Here is a 19,806-nt window from a genome sequence, read left to right as displayed (position 1 = left end):
ACAACAGCAACTTATCTTAGAGGTGAGATAGCAAAATTACAGTGAATTGAGCTGGCTGTGCAGATTAAAAACATGTTCATACATGTTACAAAGGATGGCAATGTTAGAATAGATATAAAAGGGGTGTAAAGATTTTACTTCTCAGTTTAACTGTGTGGGAAGAAGCGGAGTTAAGGCAGCTGTGATAGCTAATGGGTACCTTGAAGATTAGTCAATATTCCATCCCCTGAAATTAATATAGGAGGTCAAAGACTGGAAGAATTGAAGCAGACCATTTGATAAGAGCAGAATAAAAATTTACATTTTCCAGTTTCACGTAAGAGCAGAAAACAGAACTATAATCAACTGTGCAGCGGAAACCAGTAAAGGGGATTGAAGCATATTCTGTGCAGTCAGTCAGGCTTAGCTCAGACCCATTTAAGATTCTTTGCTACATTTTATTTGGAGGGAACTAATGGAGATGTCATTCAATGTGAAAACAAGGTCAGTTAGGTGGAGGCGTGGCTGGACCTTGATTCAAAGAAAACTTTGAACAAAGTTTTTCATTGCACTCATTCATACATGTGCTTATACACATGACAGTTGACTTAGTTCCTCATGACAGGGAGGGGAGATAGAATATATTAGCATACAATGGAAACTCAATGCTAAGGAACAGGAGATCAGAATAATCCATGTTTTAAATCAGAGGTGCCTACGTAGGTGCAGAAATTGTTGGTAATACAGGAATCAAAAGTTGTATTTCTAATTACTTTGACCTCTGGAAAATACTGGCTTTTGTTGGACAAAAACATCCTTTCAGAAACTTAACCCACATGACTATAGATTTTAATGGTCATCACTTTACTGCAACGTCACAAACTTGATTTTGCTTTCACCAATTATGTGTGCACTTTGAAGTATCACAACAGTAATCAAGACCTTGGGAGCTAAAGGAATCAATTCCAGCAATGCAATTGATTCTGTAGACCAGAGAAAAACCTTTTGAACATCTGAAGCAGTATCACACCATTAGCCAGAAAGATATTCTCTTCAAATTCTGAAACGTTAGGTTTAAATGGGGAGATAGAGTCAATCATGTTTTAATTTGCACTATAGAATATTTGCACTTTTAAAAGAATGTGGAAGTTTGGACAGCACAATAGCATAGCAGTTAAGGCAACACTATTATAGCACTTGCGACAGGTTCAATTTTGCTGCTGCCTGTAAGTTTATACATTCTCCCCATGATCATATAGGTTTCCTCCCACGTTGCAAAAATGTACACGCAAGTTAATTGGTCACATGGTGTAATTCAGCAGCACAGGTTTGTTCGGCTGGAAGGGCCTGATGCTGTGCTGCATCTCTAAGTGCAACTTGTTCTCAAACAAATGCCATGTTTTGCTACATGATTGATTTGAATGTAGTTAATCTAACTTTATGGAACTTGGCTTTGTATTTTTGCATGCACAAATCCCCAAATGTGACATTGGTGGCGAGAGGAGGAGGACATGTGTTGGTGAACAGCTACAGAGATCACTGGTGCAAGCATCAAGTCTTCATGGATTACAGAGACCTACTGCAGAAATTCACAAGGCACCGATTTTAAATATACACTTCATTCATCTCTGTGGATGTATCTACGAATGAGGGAAGCATTATAAATAATTTTTGAAAGCTTTGGCCTTTCGTGATATTTAGACACGACTCAGTGAGTGAGAAATTCTGGACTGACAAAGCACCATATGTGCAGTCCCGTCCAAGTGAAGTCATTGTTGGAACATGTGGCTGCTATAATCAGATCAGTGAGTACTAAGAACCCCAGTGGATGTTAACTATATCAAGGATGACTAACTCAGCACTACACCATGAATTATTATGCATAGTTGAGATGTGTGTGTGTTCTAAACCAGTGATGTGCATCACACCAAACGCAATGAAATGGCTGCAGCAGAACACTCGTTGAAAATGAAACACTTCCTTTGTAATGCCGGTTTTATTAGTAACAAATAAAGTTGGATCATTGTTAACAAAAACTTGAGTTAGAGAATAAATACTGCACACTGTTCAACAGGCAGCACTCATTTACACCAGCGTGCAAGCCCAGAATTAATATCTGTGCACTCCCCATGCAACATCATGCACAATACGCTTCAGATACACTTTACAAACAGCAAGTCACTGCTCAATTTAGGATTTCTTTTTTTGAGGCAACACATCAAAACCACAAGGTTTCTTTTTTTTTGGAAAGCCACAGGCTTAATTTGGTAGCAATCACTCCCTTTACCTTTAACCCATCATAACAAAACAAAAAGCAATGAAGACCTAATATCAGATACCAATTGGACAAAATTGTAATCTAAAGCGATATGGGATCTTGATTTTATTCCCACTTCAGTCAAAGGGAGGAATAAAACGGGACATAATTTTTATTAAAAACCATATGGTTTTGTTTAAATAAGTGGCACTTGTTAAACAAGGGCATCTTTGCAAAGGCCAAACCACTCAAGCTACCCTAGCCATATCCCACCAAACTTGGTCAGGTCCTAATTCTCAAATGCCCTGGTCTACTGGACCCGTGCAGTACGATTGTAGTTCACTGCACTGTGCTAAATTTTGCGACTGAGGGTAGTCTTGTAGGTTTACCCACCTGGAAATACTCCCCCAGCCTCAAAATGCAGTGGTATTTTATAATCATTCAAATTTCAAATGGAATATAATATATTTTATTTTGCACAAATTCAACAATGTTCCATGTAAAAAAATAAAGATTTGTCTGGAAAGACAGGCTCGTACGTCAGGACTTCTTTCTCCCATTATAAACGATGCCTGTTCACTTGCACACCTGAGTTACCCTACCGGGGGCAATTTTATTTTAATCTGCCCTCTTGTGCTCTTATTGTTTGTCTGTGCACAGATACGTTTATTGGCATAACGCTATTTGAATTACCCTGCAAACAATGGCAGGATGTGCGGTAGGCGGCACGTGGGAGGGACGCAACACTAAAACGAGCTATATTAAAGTGCAAGGCGCTCAATGCAAGTCGAGAATAGCTGCTTCCAACTCATCTGGGTGGTCACGTTAGTGTTTGAAAAAAGTTCCTACAAACAGGAGGAGCCTGTTAATTCTGGCATTTGGGGTAGGAGAGAGTAAATTTTGTCAGGCAAAATGATCTACAGTTTGTAATAGATTTTAACTGGCAAATACAATTTGAAGTTCAAACATGGAAATAGACGGACAGCAACAATGTCCACTGCCCAACCAATTTGAAGGTATATCAAATTGCATTTAGCATTGAGTATACAAATCCAGAAATTTCCAATATTCAATTAACTAATTGTTTCAATCAGGCTATAGTTTAACAGTTACGATGTCTTGTTAGTCCCACAAGACCTTCCCTATAACACCCCCTTCCCCCAAATTGTGTTGCATCAGGCTTCAGCTCATGCTTTCATTCATAGATCAAGTTACCACACTATGAATAGAAAATTTAGAAATACTTAATTCAATGCAGCAATCTCTTTACATTAAGCTAAAGTGGGTGCAAGAACAAAGCAACTGACAGAAATAAAGATGCCCTATTACTCCTCTATGCATCCAAGCTTTATGGAAGCCTAAATTTCCCATTCAGCACAGTAGGCACTTCAAACATTACAAGCAAACAAAACATTGAGTAGATTAGAACTTAAAAGGCAATTTTGTTAAAACAAAGTTTAATCTTCTTGAAATAAGTTGCAAATAGAATTTTTTATAGCTACTAGTGTTTTTAGGTTAAGTGATTAAAATGCCCATTTTAAAGGTCAAGTAAAAGTTTAAGGTTTAAACAAAAGTCTTGTAAATAAGAGCCAAAATAATTTGGGCCAGCCATCAAAATCTAATAGCTTGTGAGTTTTATACAACCATTGTTGGACACAAATCTACCCAAATTCACTAATCCAAGGTCGTATGCAAACATGATTCTCCAAGTAGTGAGAACACACACACACACACACACACAACCTGCAAGGTGAAGGGAGCCTGCTTTAAAGTTTATGGTCTTTATCTACTGAAAAAATAATTAAGTGGTTGCACATTGTTAGTTACTTTTAATTAAAGTATCATCATTAACTTCATGGATGTGGGTAGAGTCCCAGCTATTTATAAAAACATTCTTTCTGGACATTCAATCCTTTCCCTTCCATAAGGCAAGGAAGTTATCAGGTCACAGATGCTTTAACACCTACAGCTTGCCCAATTTCCTGATATTCAGATTAAAACCAACCGATCCCCATATTGTCCCCTTCCTGATGCCCATACTCACTACTATGGAAACCCAATGTGAATTCTATCCTCATAAGCCCAAAGCAACACTTATTGTAAAATATACCAGTGGATGAAATCACCTTGCTGAGTAAGAGATATAATGTGGACAATTAAACCCTTTGAACATAGCTTCTAACAGATAATCCAGAGTTATGTTAACCACCTGGAAGTTTGCATGCTCTGGCATTGTGCTGTTAGAGAATTAACTCCAGCTCTAACTATCCGACCAGCCTGCAGGACAGAGTTGGAGTTAGAGGGCAGCAAACCACTTGTGGCCCTTCTACAATGATGCACTTGCTCCTGGAGTACCAGCAGGTAGGGACAGGTACCAAAATACATAAATAAGCCTGGCTTGCTGATTGTCAATCAAGATTAGCAATTCATTTTGAAAAAGGCCATGATGTTTTCCCCTTTTCCTAAGTATCAACAATTCAAATTGTCAGCAGACAATATCATTCGATTTTAAAAGCAAAGTTTTCAATCATTGCCATTTTATCTCATCCCGTTAAATATACGCCTGCCTTTTTCCTTGACCTTTAAGTAAACGGACCATCAGAGACATCATGTAATGATCAGAAGTGGGTAACAAACTCAATTAAAAAAATTATATATAAAAAAGACTCACAGTACATATTTAACTATATTATGTAGATATTCATCATTTTTGTCACCAAGCAACTATTGACTTCTCACAAATCTTGCCACTAATTTAACTGCATTAGTCTGAGTCTAATGTACATGGCAAAACAATACAAGCAGATGCGACTGTACATTTTTTTTCAAGTGAAATACATAAGGAATCCAGAGAGGTAGCTAGGCACACAGCTTTATTAAACCAACTCAGCTGGGTAGGCCCAAGAAAACTTGGGAAACTATGGTACGCCAGCATGACGATAGAGGACCTGGTAACTTAAATGGTACTGACTACTTTCAAAATGCTGAGAAGGTTTCTGGCCATGCCATGCAAACAGATAACAGTTTGTTATCTATCTTTTTACATGACTAACGTGCCCCCCTTCCTATCAGTGTTACTCACAAAATTAAGACATAACCATTAACTATGCAAATTTTCTGTTCTCCAAGAATGAGGACCACTGCCTCCAGGTTTAAACTAAAGACAGTTTAATTGTTTTAACCATTTACTGACTGCTAATATACAACTTGTTTTATTTTGCTGCCATATACAAGCAAGTATGATTTAAATGAGCTGCTCCTACATGAGTAAGATTGAGTACAGGGTGTTTGTACCAATTGCTTACGTGGGAGTGGTCCTGGGAAACAGGGAAACGTAGTTTATACAATCAATTGGTAGAGACCAATGAGCGGGAAAGTACCGAGGCAGTTGCTGGACTCTGGCATCCATTTTACTTTTCTATTGCAAAATATCATTATCACACAACAATGCAATGGGAAGGAACTGGAGCACCATGCTAAAGATGAGTATCCTCAACGAACTATGGCTAAAACAAAGAATGCAGACCCCAGAGTCTTAACCCTAAAGAAGGCAGTGAACACATATACTGAATTGCTACCTTGTACAGTTAGATTATGTATTAGTGCTGCAGGGCAAGAGGTTTCAGTTACTAGCTCACATTTAACCCTCCCGATCTTCAACCAAAGAGTACCAGCAACAGGGCTTTCAGAGACAATGCGGATATCACAATTACTATTTGTCCCAATACACTCAAACAATGCAGCAGCATCTTGGTCCATGCACATGGTTCTAGACAATTCCTCAGTGACAGAGGCCAAACCAATGCAACTCTAATAGATGTAGAGTGGGACTGGTCCATCAAAACTTGTGACTTTACAGGAACAGTTCAGAAGGAAAGGGGCTGATTGGATTTAAGCTAGTTAATTTTGAAATACTTGAAATAGAAGGAAAAGTAGAGAATTAAAACTAGAGAATTTTAAACAAAAGTAATTTTAGTTACAAATATCCGGAATTCATCAACTGTTCTCTCTTATTATTACACGTCTAGGCTACTTTTCCACCAACGACATGTACTGGTGCCTCTCCAGATGTCAAAATTCAGCACAAATATTATTTTTCAAGCCTGAACTTCATTATCAATTTTGATAAATGCAGGTAAAAGCTTACTTCACTATCATTAGACATCATGACAAAATGTCTGTGTCACTGCTCAGCAATTATGCCTAAAGGTTGAGGCATCTGTCATGATGAGAAAATGACTAAATTCTAAATCACTGTTCTCTTGCAGAGCAACCAAAAGCTAATCAAATGTTTTATCTGTTGTTGAATGGGGAACCTGTGTTAGTATCAATTTGGGAGTATTTATTCAAGACAGCAGACCAGCCATCTGCAAACAGAAGCATCTCACCCTCAAAAGGAATGGAAACATTTCTAAGCAGTCTTGATGAGAGATAATCACTGCATTGGCCAGAGGTCATATCATGATAATCACAAGATTGGCCAAACCACAAAAACTAAAGAGGCTCCTCACCCTGAATCACTAGCAGCCCAACCTGATGAGCACAGAATTGAGAGAACTAAAAAAAGGATTGGAAAGTCTTACACAGGAGTTAAGATAAAATAACTTCAGGGGAACAGAAATAATACTAACATGGATAATTTTAATTTCAGTGCTGTGTCCAAACCAGAAATGCACTATGTATAAATAGGCATGGACATCTGAAATGATTAGGTTCTTTCAAAAACGTATTTTCAATATTTTGCACCAATAACCACAATTTCCTTTTAACAACCTATGGAAAATTACCTTATTAATAAAATGCTATGGCTACACATTTTGATAATTTATAATAAAGCACCAGGCTGGGGAGCTCTACATCAACTCCAAATACTCAACAGGGAGCCACTTTGGTGTGTGAAGGCAATGGCCTCTCTGCTTATAAATTCAATTTATGATGAAAGCACGCTATCCCATAAAGACTGGGAAACATTAATAACCACAAAACCCTTTTCTATACATTAGTTCTCAATACAAGGGCTACAGTACTTCTGAAATACAGCAAATTTAACTGTAGCTCTCTTCACTTCCGGTTTAAGTACACATATCTACAAAGTTTACTACTCTCCCTTCCCCCCACCCAACCCCACCCTCCCTCCATTCATAAACTGGATTCTGAAAAGATTTGTCTAATGAGAGATATAACTTCGTTCTGCTTTGTTTCCACACAGTTTAAGACAATCAAATTTGATCGGTTTCTTTATACAGCATCTGGACCATGGAAGTTCAGTTAGCTTTGTTAATTGCGCATGACGTCTAAATTGGTCCATATTGTAAGAGTGGGACAAATGAGAAATGGACATTTATCCAGACCCATAGCTAATCAAATTGTTTCTATCTGGAATTACTTCTCACTATGGGAAGTTAAGTTTCCTAAACTACTCAAATAAAATGCCCATGAACCAACAAACTGAAAATATTTCTTCTGAAAGTGGATATGCCCAAGTCCTATTTCTATGCAGCCTCGTTAATGGCGAGGTCAAAACAGTACTTTCAAACTCAGATCAAACCCACCTGTACCACCCAGAATGACATCTCCCACTACTACAGCAAATGGTCACTCATTGGGAATTGGGAGAGAGATTTGTAGAGAGAAAATCCAACATTCACTAGAGATTATAATAGGATTATGATTGCATTCCCATAGTATCACAAGGAAAGCTCCTCTCACTATGTCACAAATCTCAGCTTTCATTTCCCCTAGTTAGTGCACTACTACTTCTATGAAATGAGCAACGGATGAAGAGTATCTCCCGTTTCATTGCACCTACTCAAACAAGCAAGGATTTCCAATCTCATGTTTGCCTGTATCAATTCTAACAGCATCTTTCATGGAGCAATGCCTAAAAAACATGGAATGTTATCAATCTAGCTCAATTGCCTTGCAACTCAACAGCCATAATGGAGTAAAACAGCCCAATGGCTCAATAATTTTCAACGAGTTTTAATTTTAAAAAAAGGCCATAAAATGAATCTACGTTAATTTTGTAAAAATATAACCCTATGTCTATAAAAGCAGAAGGAAGTTAAAAAACCCAACATTAACAAAATCCTTTTTAAAATTCATTATCCACCGTGAAGAAATAAACCAGCATCCCCCCCACACCCCCCCCCCCAATATTGTCACTTTGCTGCGAATGCAGAGGATGGAATAGCAGCCTTACTGTTACAAGGAAACACTTGGAGCTCGTGGAAAAGTTACTGAGGTTGATAAATGAGGCAATGCAGCATGCCTTTTGGTATATTTTCTTCACTGTGGAAAATAAGTGGACCTTTCACTTTGGATATTTTAATTTCTAGTAAGTTTTAAAAACAAAAGTGACACTACAAACTGGACAAGCAGATGATCAGAAAACAGAATATAGTCCACAAGCTCACTATGAAAGAAAATTTCCCTCTACATTAAGAGCAAATGTTATCACCCTTGTCCAATCATGTTTGGAACTGGGTGATATCACTGCACCAAACAGGTGTGATTGTGGTACTCAAAATGAGCATCATTTTACAGTCATTGGATGTCGTAAGCTATCTCGTGTTAATTGAAATCTAAAAACCGAGTATGACATTTGCAACTTACTTTCCATCACCCATGAACCAATTCAGTAGCATGTGAAACCAAAATATGCAAAGTGTAAGGACCAATCTGGTGGAGGTATTCTCATCACCACCAGTATTATATATCTATATATACATATACACACACATACACATTTTGCCTAGCAGCTTCTCCCAGTTATCCTTGATTGCTAGCTGGCAAGAGGTTAATTATTTCTTTCAGTCCAGATATTGTTTACATCAGAATACATTCAAACTGAAAGCTGTTTGATTGCAAAAAGTGATATCTGAACATCCTGGCTTTAATTCCGACCCTTCAACGCACTCACACCACCCCCCTCCCAACCCCACTCATATTTAAATGCAATTGGACAACACATCACAACTTTGACAGCTCACTTAGGGGGATATTGAACAGTTTAAAATTATATTGCAGATAAAGAATAATGAGCGGCCTATAATGGATGCACATATAATGCAATATTCTTCAAATATGTGACAAATGTTTATATCAGACTCACCAGCAACTTGGGTCAATCGGCAGGAAAATGCTCCAGTTATTTGCTCTAATAGCACAATCCAGAGTCTTTAGAGGGAAAATACTGCAAAATATAATTACTGTTTCTAATAAATAAATACAGCTTAAAAAAAATAACATTAAAAGCCTAAATTCCTGCACGACATAAAATGGAAAAAACAAACAGCAAACGGCTGAATGACCCCTTTCCTTTGCGCCGGTTTTTGCTATGGTTAATAATTTTAGTTCTCATCTATCCTGCCCAATGGCAAAGAATTTTGTATGCATAAATAATGTTTCTTGGGAAATTGTGGTTCAGTGAATTTTTTTATACAATTATTCTACTTATAAGCAAATGCACATTCTCAAGTCTGGAAAAGTCAGATCGTACGTCGTGGATAACTGACTTAAGTAAAACTAAAACAGAAAACTATAGAGCATCTCTTACAGGGCTTGACATGCCGTTTGTTTTCGACAATAGCACCTGGGCTAGTTACATGCAGTCTCTACAACAAGGGTAACAAGTTCACACTGGCAGAATTTTTGATGATTTACACTGCAACAGAAATACAAAATACACATAACACTGACAAAAAACACTGGGGTGGGGAAGAAATGCATAACTATACAAGATGGGCCTTATTACTCTCTAATGGAGACATTTCAGTCACATGTAACCCTGGAAGTAGATCTCATGTGGAACTAGCACTGTGTATTATGCTATTGAATAAGTCAAGCCATTTTTTGATTCTATTTAAAAACATTAATTTTCTACATCAGGAACGACAGTTTTATCAAATATATTTGAAATATTTAGAATGAAAACAAATTTTAAAAATGACTCTTGATTGTCCAGTATTTAAAATAATTAAAAAAACTTCCATAAGAATTTTTAATATACGAAAAGAACTTCGAAGTGTTGCTGGCTTCAGTGACTTGATGGTGGCTCTTTAAATCATTTTCTCCCCAGGTTGAGGTCATATCTTGTAACTTGTTTCTCTTCCTTTAAAACTTTTGGTTACGCCAACAAATCTTTTATTTTTTTTGAATTGCTGATGGTTCAGTGATACGACGCTTTTCCACAAATAACAGTGTGTATTTTGCAACGAACCGATCATCCAACATCTCCGAGAAGAGCTTGCCCCATTTTTGCTCTTTTCACGAATATGCATAAATACTTAACGCAAGTATTTTCCTTCTTCCTCAGAAGATGCATTTACTTATGTAACTGCGTTTCCCAAAAAATACTATTCAAAACTTTTTCTCGAGGTTTTGTTTTGTAAATCTTCTTTGCAATCGACCCAATTTGTTCTTTTAAAGATTTTTTTAAACGTCTTTCTTTGCAATCGACACACCAATTTATTCATTAAAACATTTTAAAAAAAACTTTTCTTCTCAATCGATACAATTTGCTCTATTTTCGTGGTTTTTGTATTTGTTTCGTCTTTTACTCAAAAGCTTCAGTCGTCGTCCACATCCTCCCCATCGGACTCGTCAGCTCGCCTCTCGAAGAGCATTTTGTCCCGGTGCTTGTCCTGGATCTCCTTCATCTCCTCGGCGTACTTACTGAAGGCGCTACCAAACTTGGACCAGGCTTTGTAAGGGATGGTGATGGAGTTTCTGTACGAGGGCTTCACCTCGCTCACCCGCATGAACACGCCGTACTTGTTGGAGCCCACGTCGAAGAAGAAGCGCTTGCTGTCCACCGTGATGGACGTACCCTCGGGCAGCTCGGCCTGGCCGCACGGCTCGTCATCCACGCCGTAGTCATCGATGAGTTTGGCCAGCGCATCCCTGAACTCGATGAGGCCTTGGGCCGGCAGGGCGATGGTCTGGCCCTGTGTGCCCCCCAAGCCGGGGCCTCGATTTAAGGTCTGGCGGATGCGTAGAAAGCGGCCCCGCTGGTTCTCCTTCAGGTCCATGTAGTACTTGCGGTTCTCCCGTACCAAGAACTCGCTCTTGAGAGCTCGCCGCGGCTCATCCGAGCCTAGGCCGGCGCCCGAGTCTGAGTCCGAGGGCCCGAGCTGTGCGTAGTGCTCGATGAAGTCGCCGAGGTAGTCGCGGAACTCGGCCGCCACGGCCATGGACAGCGTCAGCCGGCTCTTGTTGCCTCCCGCGCCCACCTCGGCGATCTTGATGAAGCGGCCCTTGGCGTTCTGCTTCACATCCAGGTAGAATCGCTTGTTCTGGATGTCCACCCGCTTGGAGGCCAGTTCCTGGGTCTCCTGCTGCTGTTGCTGCGGCAGGAGGCCGCCTCCTCCGCCGCCACCGCCGCCGCCCCCACCACCTCGCTCGCTCCCGCTGTCTCCCTCCGCCATCTTAAGCCACCAGCCTTCCCTCTCTCTCTCTCCCTCCGAGCGGCGGCCCGACCTCGCGAGATCTCTGTTCTGGCGGGGCTGCGCACGCCGTCCGCGTGGAGACGGTTGGACGGCGGGAGGCGCGTGCACACGCGTCGTCCCTTGCGGGCGCGGGAAAGTCTGAACTTGCCCGAGCGGGAAGGTGGGACCACTTTTATTAATATCCTTTATTCAGCATAAAAGTATGTAATCTGAAACCCCAAATCAACTTAAGCATAAAGCAAATAATTTTGTTGTTTTATTATTTTTAAAATACACAATTTCAGGTAATTAAACCAGAGGTGTTAAAGATCTGCAGTAATACACAGAAGATGCTGGAGGAGCTCAGTAGGTCAAGCAGGTGGGAATAAACAGTCAACATTTCGGGCCGGGACCCTTCATCAGGAAATGGAGAAGGCAATAAGAAAGTTGGGGGCGGGGTAATACCAGGAGATAGTTGAATCTGGGTGAAGTAAAGAGCTGGGAAGTTGGTGCGAGAGAAAGGACGGAAGACCATGGACGAAAGGGAAGGAAGAGGAGCACCAGATGGAGGGAATAGGCAGATGTGGAGATATTGTGAGAGGGAAGCAGGATTGGAGAAGGGGACATTTACTGGAAGTTCACAAATAGACTTGTGTTGCTGTCAGGACAAATGCATCGGGAGTGAGAACATAGACTAGCTCTTTCGGGAATATGCCTTTATCAGGTATTTGCAGAGGTTTGTAAAGGTTTTTCAGTTGAGTTCGGAAGCCTGATGGGAGCCTTGGTCTTCAGGCTCCCATAACCGCCATGATATTAGTATTTCAAGTTAAGGTTCATTGGCATTCAGCCATATTCATTCAGCTAACTGAAACATTGTTGCTGTGGGACTCTGGTACAAAACAGTACATATAGTTATGACACAGTACAGTCACAAAATATTAGCACATGTCCCTGAGTGGCATTTCAGTGGCACAGAATGGTGGGGTTCTGATAAATGTCACCTTTGAGACAATTGCCTCTTGTAGATGTCTTCATTGGTAATAAGAACTATACCAATGATAGAATCAGCGGAGTCCTCTACTCTCTGTAGCCCTTGCATAAAAAGTAAACAAATTTAGTACAGGGTGGCTAGTACTCAGACCATGTGTGAAAGGCCTACTGGATGAGGCTTTCTTGTGACTGAGTGATCGAGGTTTTTCCTGCCTATTTGGAAGTTTTGATGGCTGGTGCAATGCTGTTACAGCTTGGGGTGTTCTGGAGTTACCAGCTCCACTCTAAGGCATCTCTGTACGTGGGTTTTCCCTCAGTGCAAAGACATACTGAGTAAGTAAATTGGTCATTGTAAATTGTCGCCTGATTAGGTAAGGATTAATCATGGTTGTGGGATTGTCAGGACAGCAAAAGTAGAAGGGCCGGAAGACCTATTCCATGCTGTGCCTCTAACTAGAGGTATTCAGAATCAGGTTTATTATCACCAGCATGTGACGTGACATTTGTTAACTTAGCAGCAACAGTTCAATGCAATACATAGAAGAGAAAAAATACATAAAATAAATAATATAATAAACAAGTAAATCAATTACATATTGAATAGATTAAAAATGTGCAGAAACAGTAATACTATATAATATAAAGTCAGGTAGTGTCCAAGGGTTTGATGTCCATTTAGGAATGGGATGGCAGAGGAGAAGAAGTTGTTCCTGAATCGCTGAATATGTGCCTTCAGGCTTCTGTACCTCCTTCCTGATGGTAACGCGAGAAAAGGGCATGCCCTAGGTGCTGGAGGTTCTTAATAATGGATGCTGCCTGTTTGAGACACCGCTCCCTGAAGAAGTCCTGGGTACTTTGTAGGCTAGTAGCCAAGATGGAGCTAACTAGATTTACAACCTTCTGGAGCTTCTTTCGGTCCTGTGCAGTTGCCCCTCCATACCTGACAGTGATGCAGCCTGTCAGAATGCTCTCCACTGTACAACTATAGAAGTTTGAATGTATTCATTGACATACCAAATCTCTTTAAACTCCTAATAAAGTATAGCTGCTGTCTTGCCTTTCTAACTATATTGATCTGTTGGGACCAGGTTAGATCCTCAGATCTTGACACACAGGATCTTGAATCTGCACACTCTCCACTTCTGATCCCTCCACAAGGATTGGTATGTGTTCCTTCAGCTTACCCTTCTTGAAGTCCACAATCAGCTCTTTCATCTTACTGACATCGAGTGCCAGGGTGTTACTGCAGCACCAATCCTGTAAGCCCTCGTCACCACCTGAGATTCTACCAACAATGTTGTATCATCAGCAAATTTATAGATGGTATTTGAGCTATGCCTAGCCACACAGTCATGTGTATATAGAGGGCAGAGCAGTGGGCTAAGCACACACCTGAGGTGCACCAGTGTTGATCATCAGCGAGGAGGATATGCTATCACCAATCCACACAAATTGCAGTCTTCCGGTTAAGAAGTTGAGGATCCAATTAGAGGGAAGTACAGAGGCCCAGGTTCTGTCACTTCTCAATCAGGATTGTGGGAATGAGGGTATTAAATTGAGCTAAAGTGGATGAACGGCATGCTGACATAGGAGGAGTTTATGCTGTCCAGGTGGTCTAAAGCCATGTGAAGAACTACTGAGGTTGCATCTGCCATTGACCTATTGTGGTGATAGGCAAACTGATGTTAGGAGTTCAGTCTAGTCATCAAGTCAAGTCACTTTTATTGTCATTTCAACCATAACTGTTGGTACAGTACATAGTAAAAATAAGAATGTTTTTCAGGACCATGGTGTTACATGACAGTACAAAAACTAGACTGAACTACATAAAAATAACATAGAAAGCTACACTAGACTACAGACCTACACTGGACTACATAAAGTGCACAAAAACAGTGCAGGCATTACAATAAATAATAAACAGGACAGTAGGGCAAGGTGTCAGTCCAGGCTTCGGGTATTGAGGAGTCTGATAGCTTGGGACGAAACTGTTACATAGACTGGTTGCGAGAGCCCGAATGCTTCAGAGCCTTTTCCCAGGTGGCAGGAGGGAGAAGAGATTGTATGAGGGGTGCATGGGGTCCTTCATAATGTTGTTTCCTTTGTGGATGCAGCGTGTAGTTTAAATGTCCTTGATGGCAGGAAGAGAGACGCTGGTGAAATTCTCAGCTGACCTCACTATCCGCTGCAGGGTCTTGCGATCCAAGATGGTACAATTTCCGAACCAGGCAGTGATGCAGCTGCTCAGGATGCTCTCAATACAACCCCTGTAGAATGTGATGAGGATGGAGGTGGGAGATGGACTTCCCTCAGCCTTCGCAGAAAGTAGAGAGGCTGCTGGGCTTTCTTTGCTATGGAGCTGGTGTTGAGGGACCAGGTGAGATTCTCCATCAAGTGAACACCAAGAAATTTGGTGCTCTTTACGATCTCTACCGAGGAGCCATCGTTGTTCAGCAGGGAGTGGTCGCTCCGTGCCCTCCTGAAGTCAACAACCATTTCTTGTTTTGTTCACATTCAGAGACAGGTTGTTGGCTTTGCACCAGTCCGTTAGCCGCTGCACCTCCTCTGTAAGCTGACTCGTTGTTCTTGCTGATGAGACCTACCCCGGTCATGTCATCAGCGAACTTGATGATGTGATTCGAGCTGAGTGTTGCAGCACGTTGGAACAGTGGCACTGCTCAGGGAGATGTTGAAGATGTCAGTGAGAACATCTGCTAGCTGGTCTGCACATCCTCTGAGCACTCTACCAGGGATGTTGTCTGGTCCAGCAGCCTTCCGTGAGTTGACCCTGCACAGGGTTCTTCTCATGTTGGCCACGGTGAGACACAGCACCTGGTCATTTGTAGGAGGGGTGGACTTCCTCGCTGCCACATCATTTTCTGCCTCTAAATGGGCGTAGAAGTCATGAGCAACCTCAAAGCATTTCATCACTGTCGATAAGAGTGCTGCCGGGCAATAGTCATTAAGGCAGCCCACATTATTCTTCTTAGGCACTGGTATAATTGTTGCCTTTTTGAAGAAAATGGGAACTTCTGCCTGTAGCAGTGAGAGGTTGAAAATGTCCTTAAATACTCCTGCTAGTTGATTGGCACAGATTTTCAGAGCCTTACCAGGTACTCCATCAGAACAGAGATGAGGAAAAACTTCTTCACACAGAGAGTGGTGAATCTGTGGAATTCTCTGCCACAGGAAACAGTTGAGGCCGGTTCATTGGCTATATTTAAGAGGAAGTTAGATATGGCCTTTGTGGCTGAAGGGATCAGGGGGTATGGAGAGAAAGCAGGTACAAGTTTCTGAGTTGGATGATCGGCCATGATCACCCTGAATGGTGGTGCAGGCTCGAAGGGCCAAATGGCCTACTCCTGCACCTATTTTCTATGTCTATGTCTTCTAGGACCTTGCGCCTTATGAGAGTTCACTCTTTAAAGACAGCCTAACATCAGCCTCTGAGACAGAGATCACAGGGTCATCTGGTGCAGCAAGGATCTTCACAGCTGTAGTTGTGTTCTCCCTTTCAAAGCACACACAAAAGGCTTTGAGACAGGCATTCTGCCATGACAGTCCTCCCACTCAACCATCATAAGGATCTGAACTAAAAACTAAATACTCAGGGTAGACTTCAACTGTGGGTAGAGAAACAGACCTTAGGGCTGACGTTTAAGGCCATTCTCCTTCCACGTGGCCCAAGCGGCTGAGTATTTCCAGCATTTTCTGTAAAATTTTTTTCCAGACTTTCATCATTGCAACATTTGACTTTCACCCCAAAGAACCCTCAGTCTTCTTTTCTAGAGGTCTCTGATAACATTTCAGGCTGACCACTGTTAACTGATTTGTGGCCAAAGATGTTCTCTACACCGAATTCAATGAGGGAGAGGTGTTGAGGAATAACCAACTGAAAGGATTGTCTGAGGCAATCCTTATTAACATTGGGGCAGATCAGATCAGTTTCCTTCTGCCCCCTTCCTTTCCAGACCCGATACAGGGTCTCCGCATGATATTCCTTTACATAGATACAGCCTGACTTGCCAATTCCTAAGGAGTACTGAGGAACTAAGCTGCTTGAGAAGTTGAAAGTCTGAAGGTAGATAAATCACCTGGACCCAATGGACTACAACTCAGGATTCTGAAAAAGTTAACTGAGGAGATTGGAGGCATTATTACTGATTTTCAAGAATCACTACATTCTGAAATAGTTCTGGAAGACTGGAAAATTTGAAAAAGTCACTCCAATCTTGAAGGGAAGAGGCATAAGACAGGAAATCATAGGTTAGTTAGGCCAACTTCAGTGGTTGGCAAGATGTTGGAGTTCATTATCAAGAATGAGGTTTTGGGGGTACTTGCAGGCACAAGATAATAGATGGAAGTTAGCATTGTTTCCAACATTTTGTTGGAAGAAATCTTATCTGACAAATCTGTTGGAATTCTTTGAAGAAAGAACAGGTGGGATAGACAAAGTGGATGTTATTTACTTGGATTTTCAGAAGGCCTTTAACAAGGTGCAACATGAAGCTATGTAACAAAATAGCTTGCAGGATATGGGACAGATACTAGCCTGGGTAGAAGATTGGCTGACTGGCAGAAGGCAAGAGCAGGAATAATAGGGACTTTTTCTGGTTGGCTACTGGTGTCTAGTGATGTTTCACAGGGGTCATTGTTGGGTCTGCTACTTCCAATTTGTTAATGATCTGGATGACAGAATTAATGGCTTAGTGGCCAAGTTGCAGATGATACAAATATAGGTGGAGGGGCAGGTAGTGTTGAAACAGGGAGTCTGCAGAAGGTCTTGGAGAGATTAGGAGAATGAGTGAAGTGGCAGTAGATGGAATACCACATCAGGAAATGGATGCATTTTGATAGAAGGTAAAAACAGATGGTTTTTTTTATTACATGGGGAGAAAATTCAAAAATTGGAAGTGTAAAAGGTCTTGGAAGTCCTAGTGCAGGATTTCCAACAGTTAACTTGCAGGCTAAGTCAGTGGTGAGGAAGGCAAATGAGAACTAGAATATGAAAGTAAAGATACAATTCTGAGGCTTTACAAGGCATTGGTCAGAGCACATTTGGAAGAGTTTTGGGCCCCTTAGCCAAGAAATAATCTGCTTGCATTGGAGAGGGCTCAGAAGACAATCTATGGAAAAGAGTAAACAGTTGACATTTCAGCTGAAACCCTTCATCAGGATGTCTCGGCCCAAAACATCAGCTGTTTGCTCTTTTCCATAGATGCTGTCTGGCCTGCTAAGCTGCTTGGATTTCCAGCATCTGCAGATTTTCTTGTGTTTGGGAATAACTACACTCTCATCATCCACAATTACTGCGTTCTCCAAACTTACTAATCATAGCTGTCACTGTGACATTCAAATTGTAGATGCAGGAACAGTCCCAGCACGATTACTGTAGTACATCACTTGTCACAGGCTTCTAGTCTTCTCTCCCTCCCTCCCCCCAAAAAAAACCCCTACATCTCTACCTCATATTTACAAGCTAGTTTTGGATCCAATTTGTCAACTTGCATTGGCTATTATGTGCTATGACTGGTCTCCTAGTCTAGGATATTGTCAGAGGCCTTAATGAAGTCCAGGTTGACAATCCTGACCACTTTGCCCTCATCAATACAACACATTACCTCTAGCAGACTGATGGTGTGAGCTTTTGTTTCTTTTGGAGCTGCTTTTCTTTCCCTCAACTGTCATCTTGTCTTGCTACCTTATTGTCTTGTTTTAAAATTTTAAACATTTTATTAAAAAATTAGATGTAGTTCAGTGAGAAGGCTATTCATTCTCTTCACTGCATAACCTGGTATTGGGATTGGTGATCTTGATAGCAAGCTGGGCTGCCCTCTCCACAACGGTCTTGCAGTTTTTGGAAGAGACATTGTGAGCAATCTCAGCACAATATGTCTTGTTGCTCATCAGAACCTCCAGCTCCTTCACATTGTGAACCAAGAATTTTTTTGAATCCCAAGGGTAACATGTGTTTCTTGTTGCTGCCATAACCAATGTTTGGCATAAGGATCTGACCCTTAAATCTCTGGTGAGCTCTATTGTCAATACCACTTGCTTTCCACCAATTACACACAATTTTCACATAGAGATCTAACTGGTGACGGATAAACTTCTTCCTGCGTTTCTTCACAATATTAGGCTTGGTTAGAGGTCTTAGGGCAGCCATGGTAACTGAGAAGCCTTAATGCAAAAGAGGCACACAAGGCCTGCTGGGAACTATATCAGCAGCGGCAACCGCTAACTTATTATCAGAGTAGATATTGTAAAGATGACCAGTCTTCCCCATTTTAGCTTCCTGGAGATTTGGCTACCTGTCTCCTAGTTTCAGCAGTCATTTTGCAACATTTATGGAAACAGTAATGCCCTTGAATGGAAAGTCCTACAAAATGTAGTGGATAAGGCCGAGTCTATCATGGCTAAAGTCCTCCCCACCATTGAGCACATTTACATGGAGTGTTGTCATAGGAAAGCAGCATCCATCAGAGATCCCCACCACTCAGGTCATGCTCTCTTCTTGCTGCTGCCGCCATCAGGTGGAAGGTACAGGAGCCTCAGGCCTCACCACCAAGTTCAGGAACAGTTACTATCCCTTGTTATGAGTGATGAATAGACCTGATGGCCAATGGGGTACAGAGTTAACCATTCCCCTCCTGAGAAACACGAACTATTACTGTTGCTATGCTGACCATGAGAAAGAGAGACGGAAAAACAAGCAAGAACATTGGCGACAGATAAGAGAGAGGGGGAAATTGCTGATTAATCGTACTGTGACTCCTTTTTGAATTATTTACTGTTTCGCTGCAAGGACATTAGTTTGCTCATAAACATTCCTCAGGGGACTGAAGGAGTGGCCTTATTTGACGGACACGGTCATTCAGGAGTGATGGATAGCTGAGTCCCCGTGAGTAGGGATAAAAGACAGGTCTGGAGAGACACCCTCCAGACACTCCAGTGGACACTGATTGAGTGTTGGAACCCACAAAAAAGGTGGGGGCTTCGAAGACCGAACCAGGAGATTGGTCTTTAAGGCTATCAGTGTTAATGCTTGTGTGTGTGTCCACTCATGCCAGAGTGACGAGTCCACCACAGAAGAACGGTCTAGCCGAAGGATGGAGAGGTCATAACTGAATGACCACACTGATACGACAGATT

The 19,806-nt window shown here is 41.3% G+C and overlaps 1 protein-coding gene and 1 pseudogene across 1 annotated transcript; both read right to left on the bottom strand.

Moving 5' to 3' along the window:
* Window positions 1–1,937: 1,937 nt before the first annotated feature.
* LOC132391365 (transcriptional activator protein Pur-alpha-like) lies at window positions 1,938–11,710 on the bottom strand. Its single transcript, XM_059964448.1, has one exon. It carries the CDS (start codon window positions 11,662–11,664, stop codon window positions 10,807–10,809), a length of 858 nt encoding a protein of 285 aa, XP_059820431.1. The 5' UTR covers window positions 11,665–11,710; the 3' UTR covers window positions 1,938–10,806.
* Window positions 11,711–18,420: 6,710 nt separating this feature from the next.
* On the bottom strand, window positions 18,421–18,976 carry LOC132387868 (large ribosomal subunit protein eL32-like; annotated as a pseudogene).
* Between the last annotated feature and the right edge of the window lie 830 nt (window positions 18,977–19,806).

The sequence above is a fragment of the Hypanus sabinus genome, chromosome 1 (assembly GCF_030144855.1).
Source record: "Hypanus sabinus isolate sHypSab1 chromosome 1, sHypSab1.hap1, whole genome shotgun sequence".
NCBI lineage: Eukaryota > Metazoa > Chordata > Chondrichthyes > Myliobatiformes > Dasyatidae > Hypanus > Hypanus sabinus.
This window is presented reverse-complemented; position numbering and strand designations above follow the sequence as displayed.

Bases quoted from the DNA above. Each gene is read 5' to 3' on its own strand.
- LOC132391365 (XM_059964448.1), bottom strand. From the start codon at position 11,664: ATGGCGGAGGGAGACAGCGGGAGCGAGCGAGGTGGTGGGGGCGGCGGC.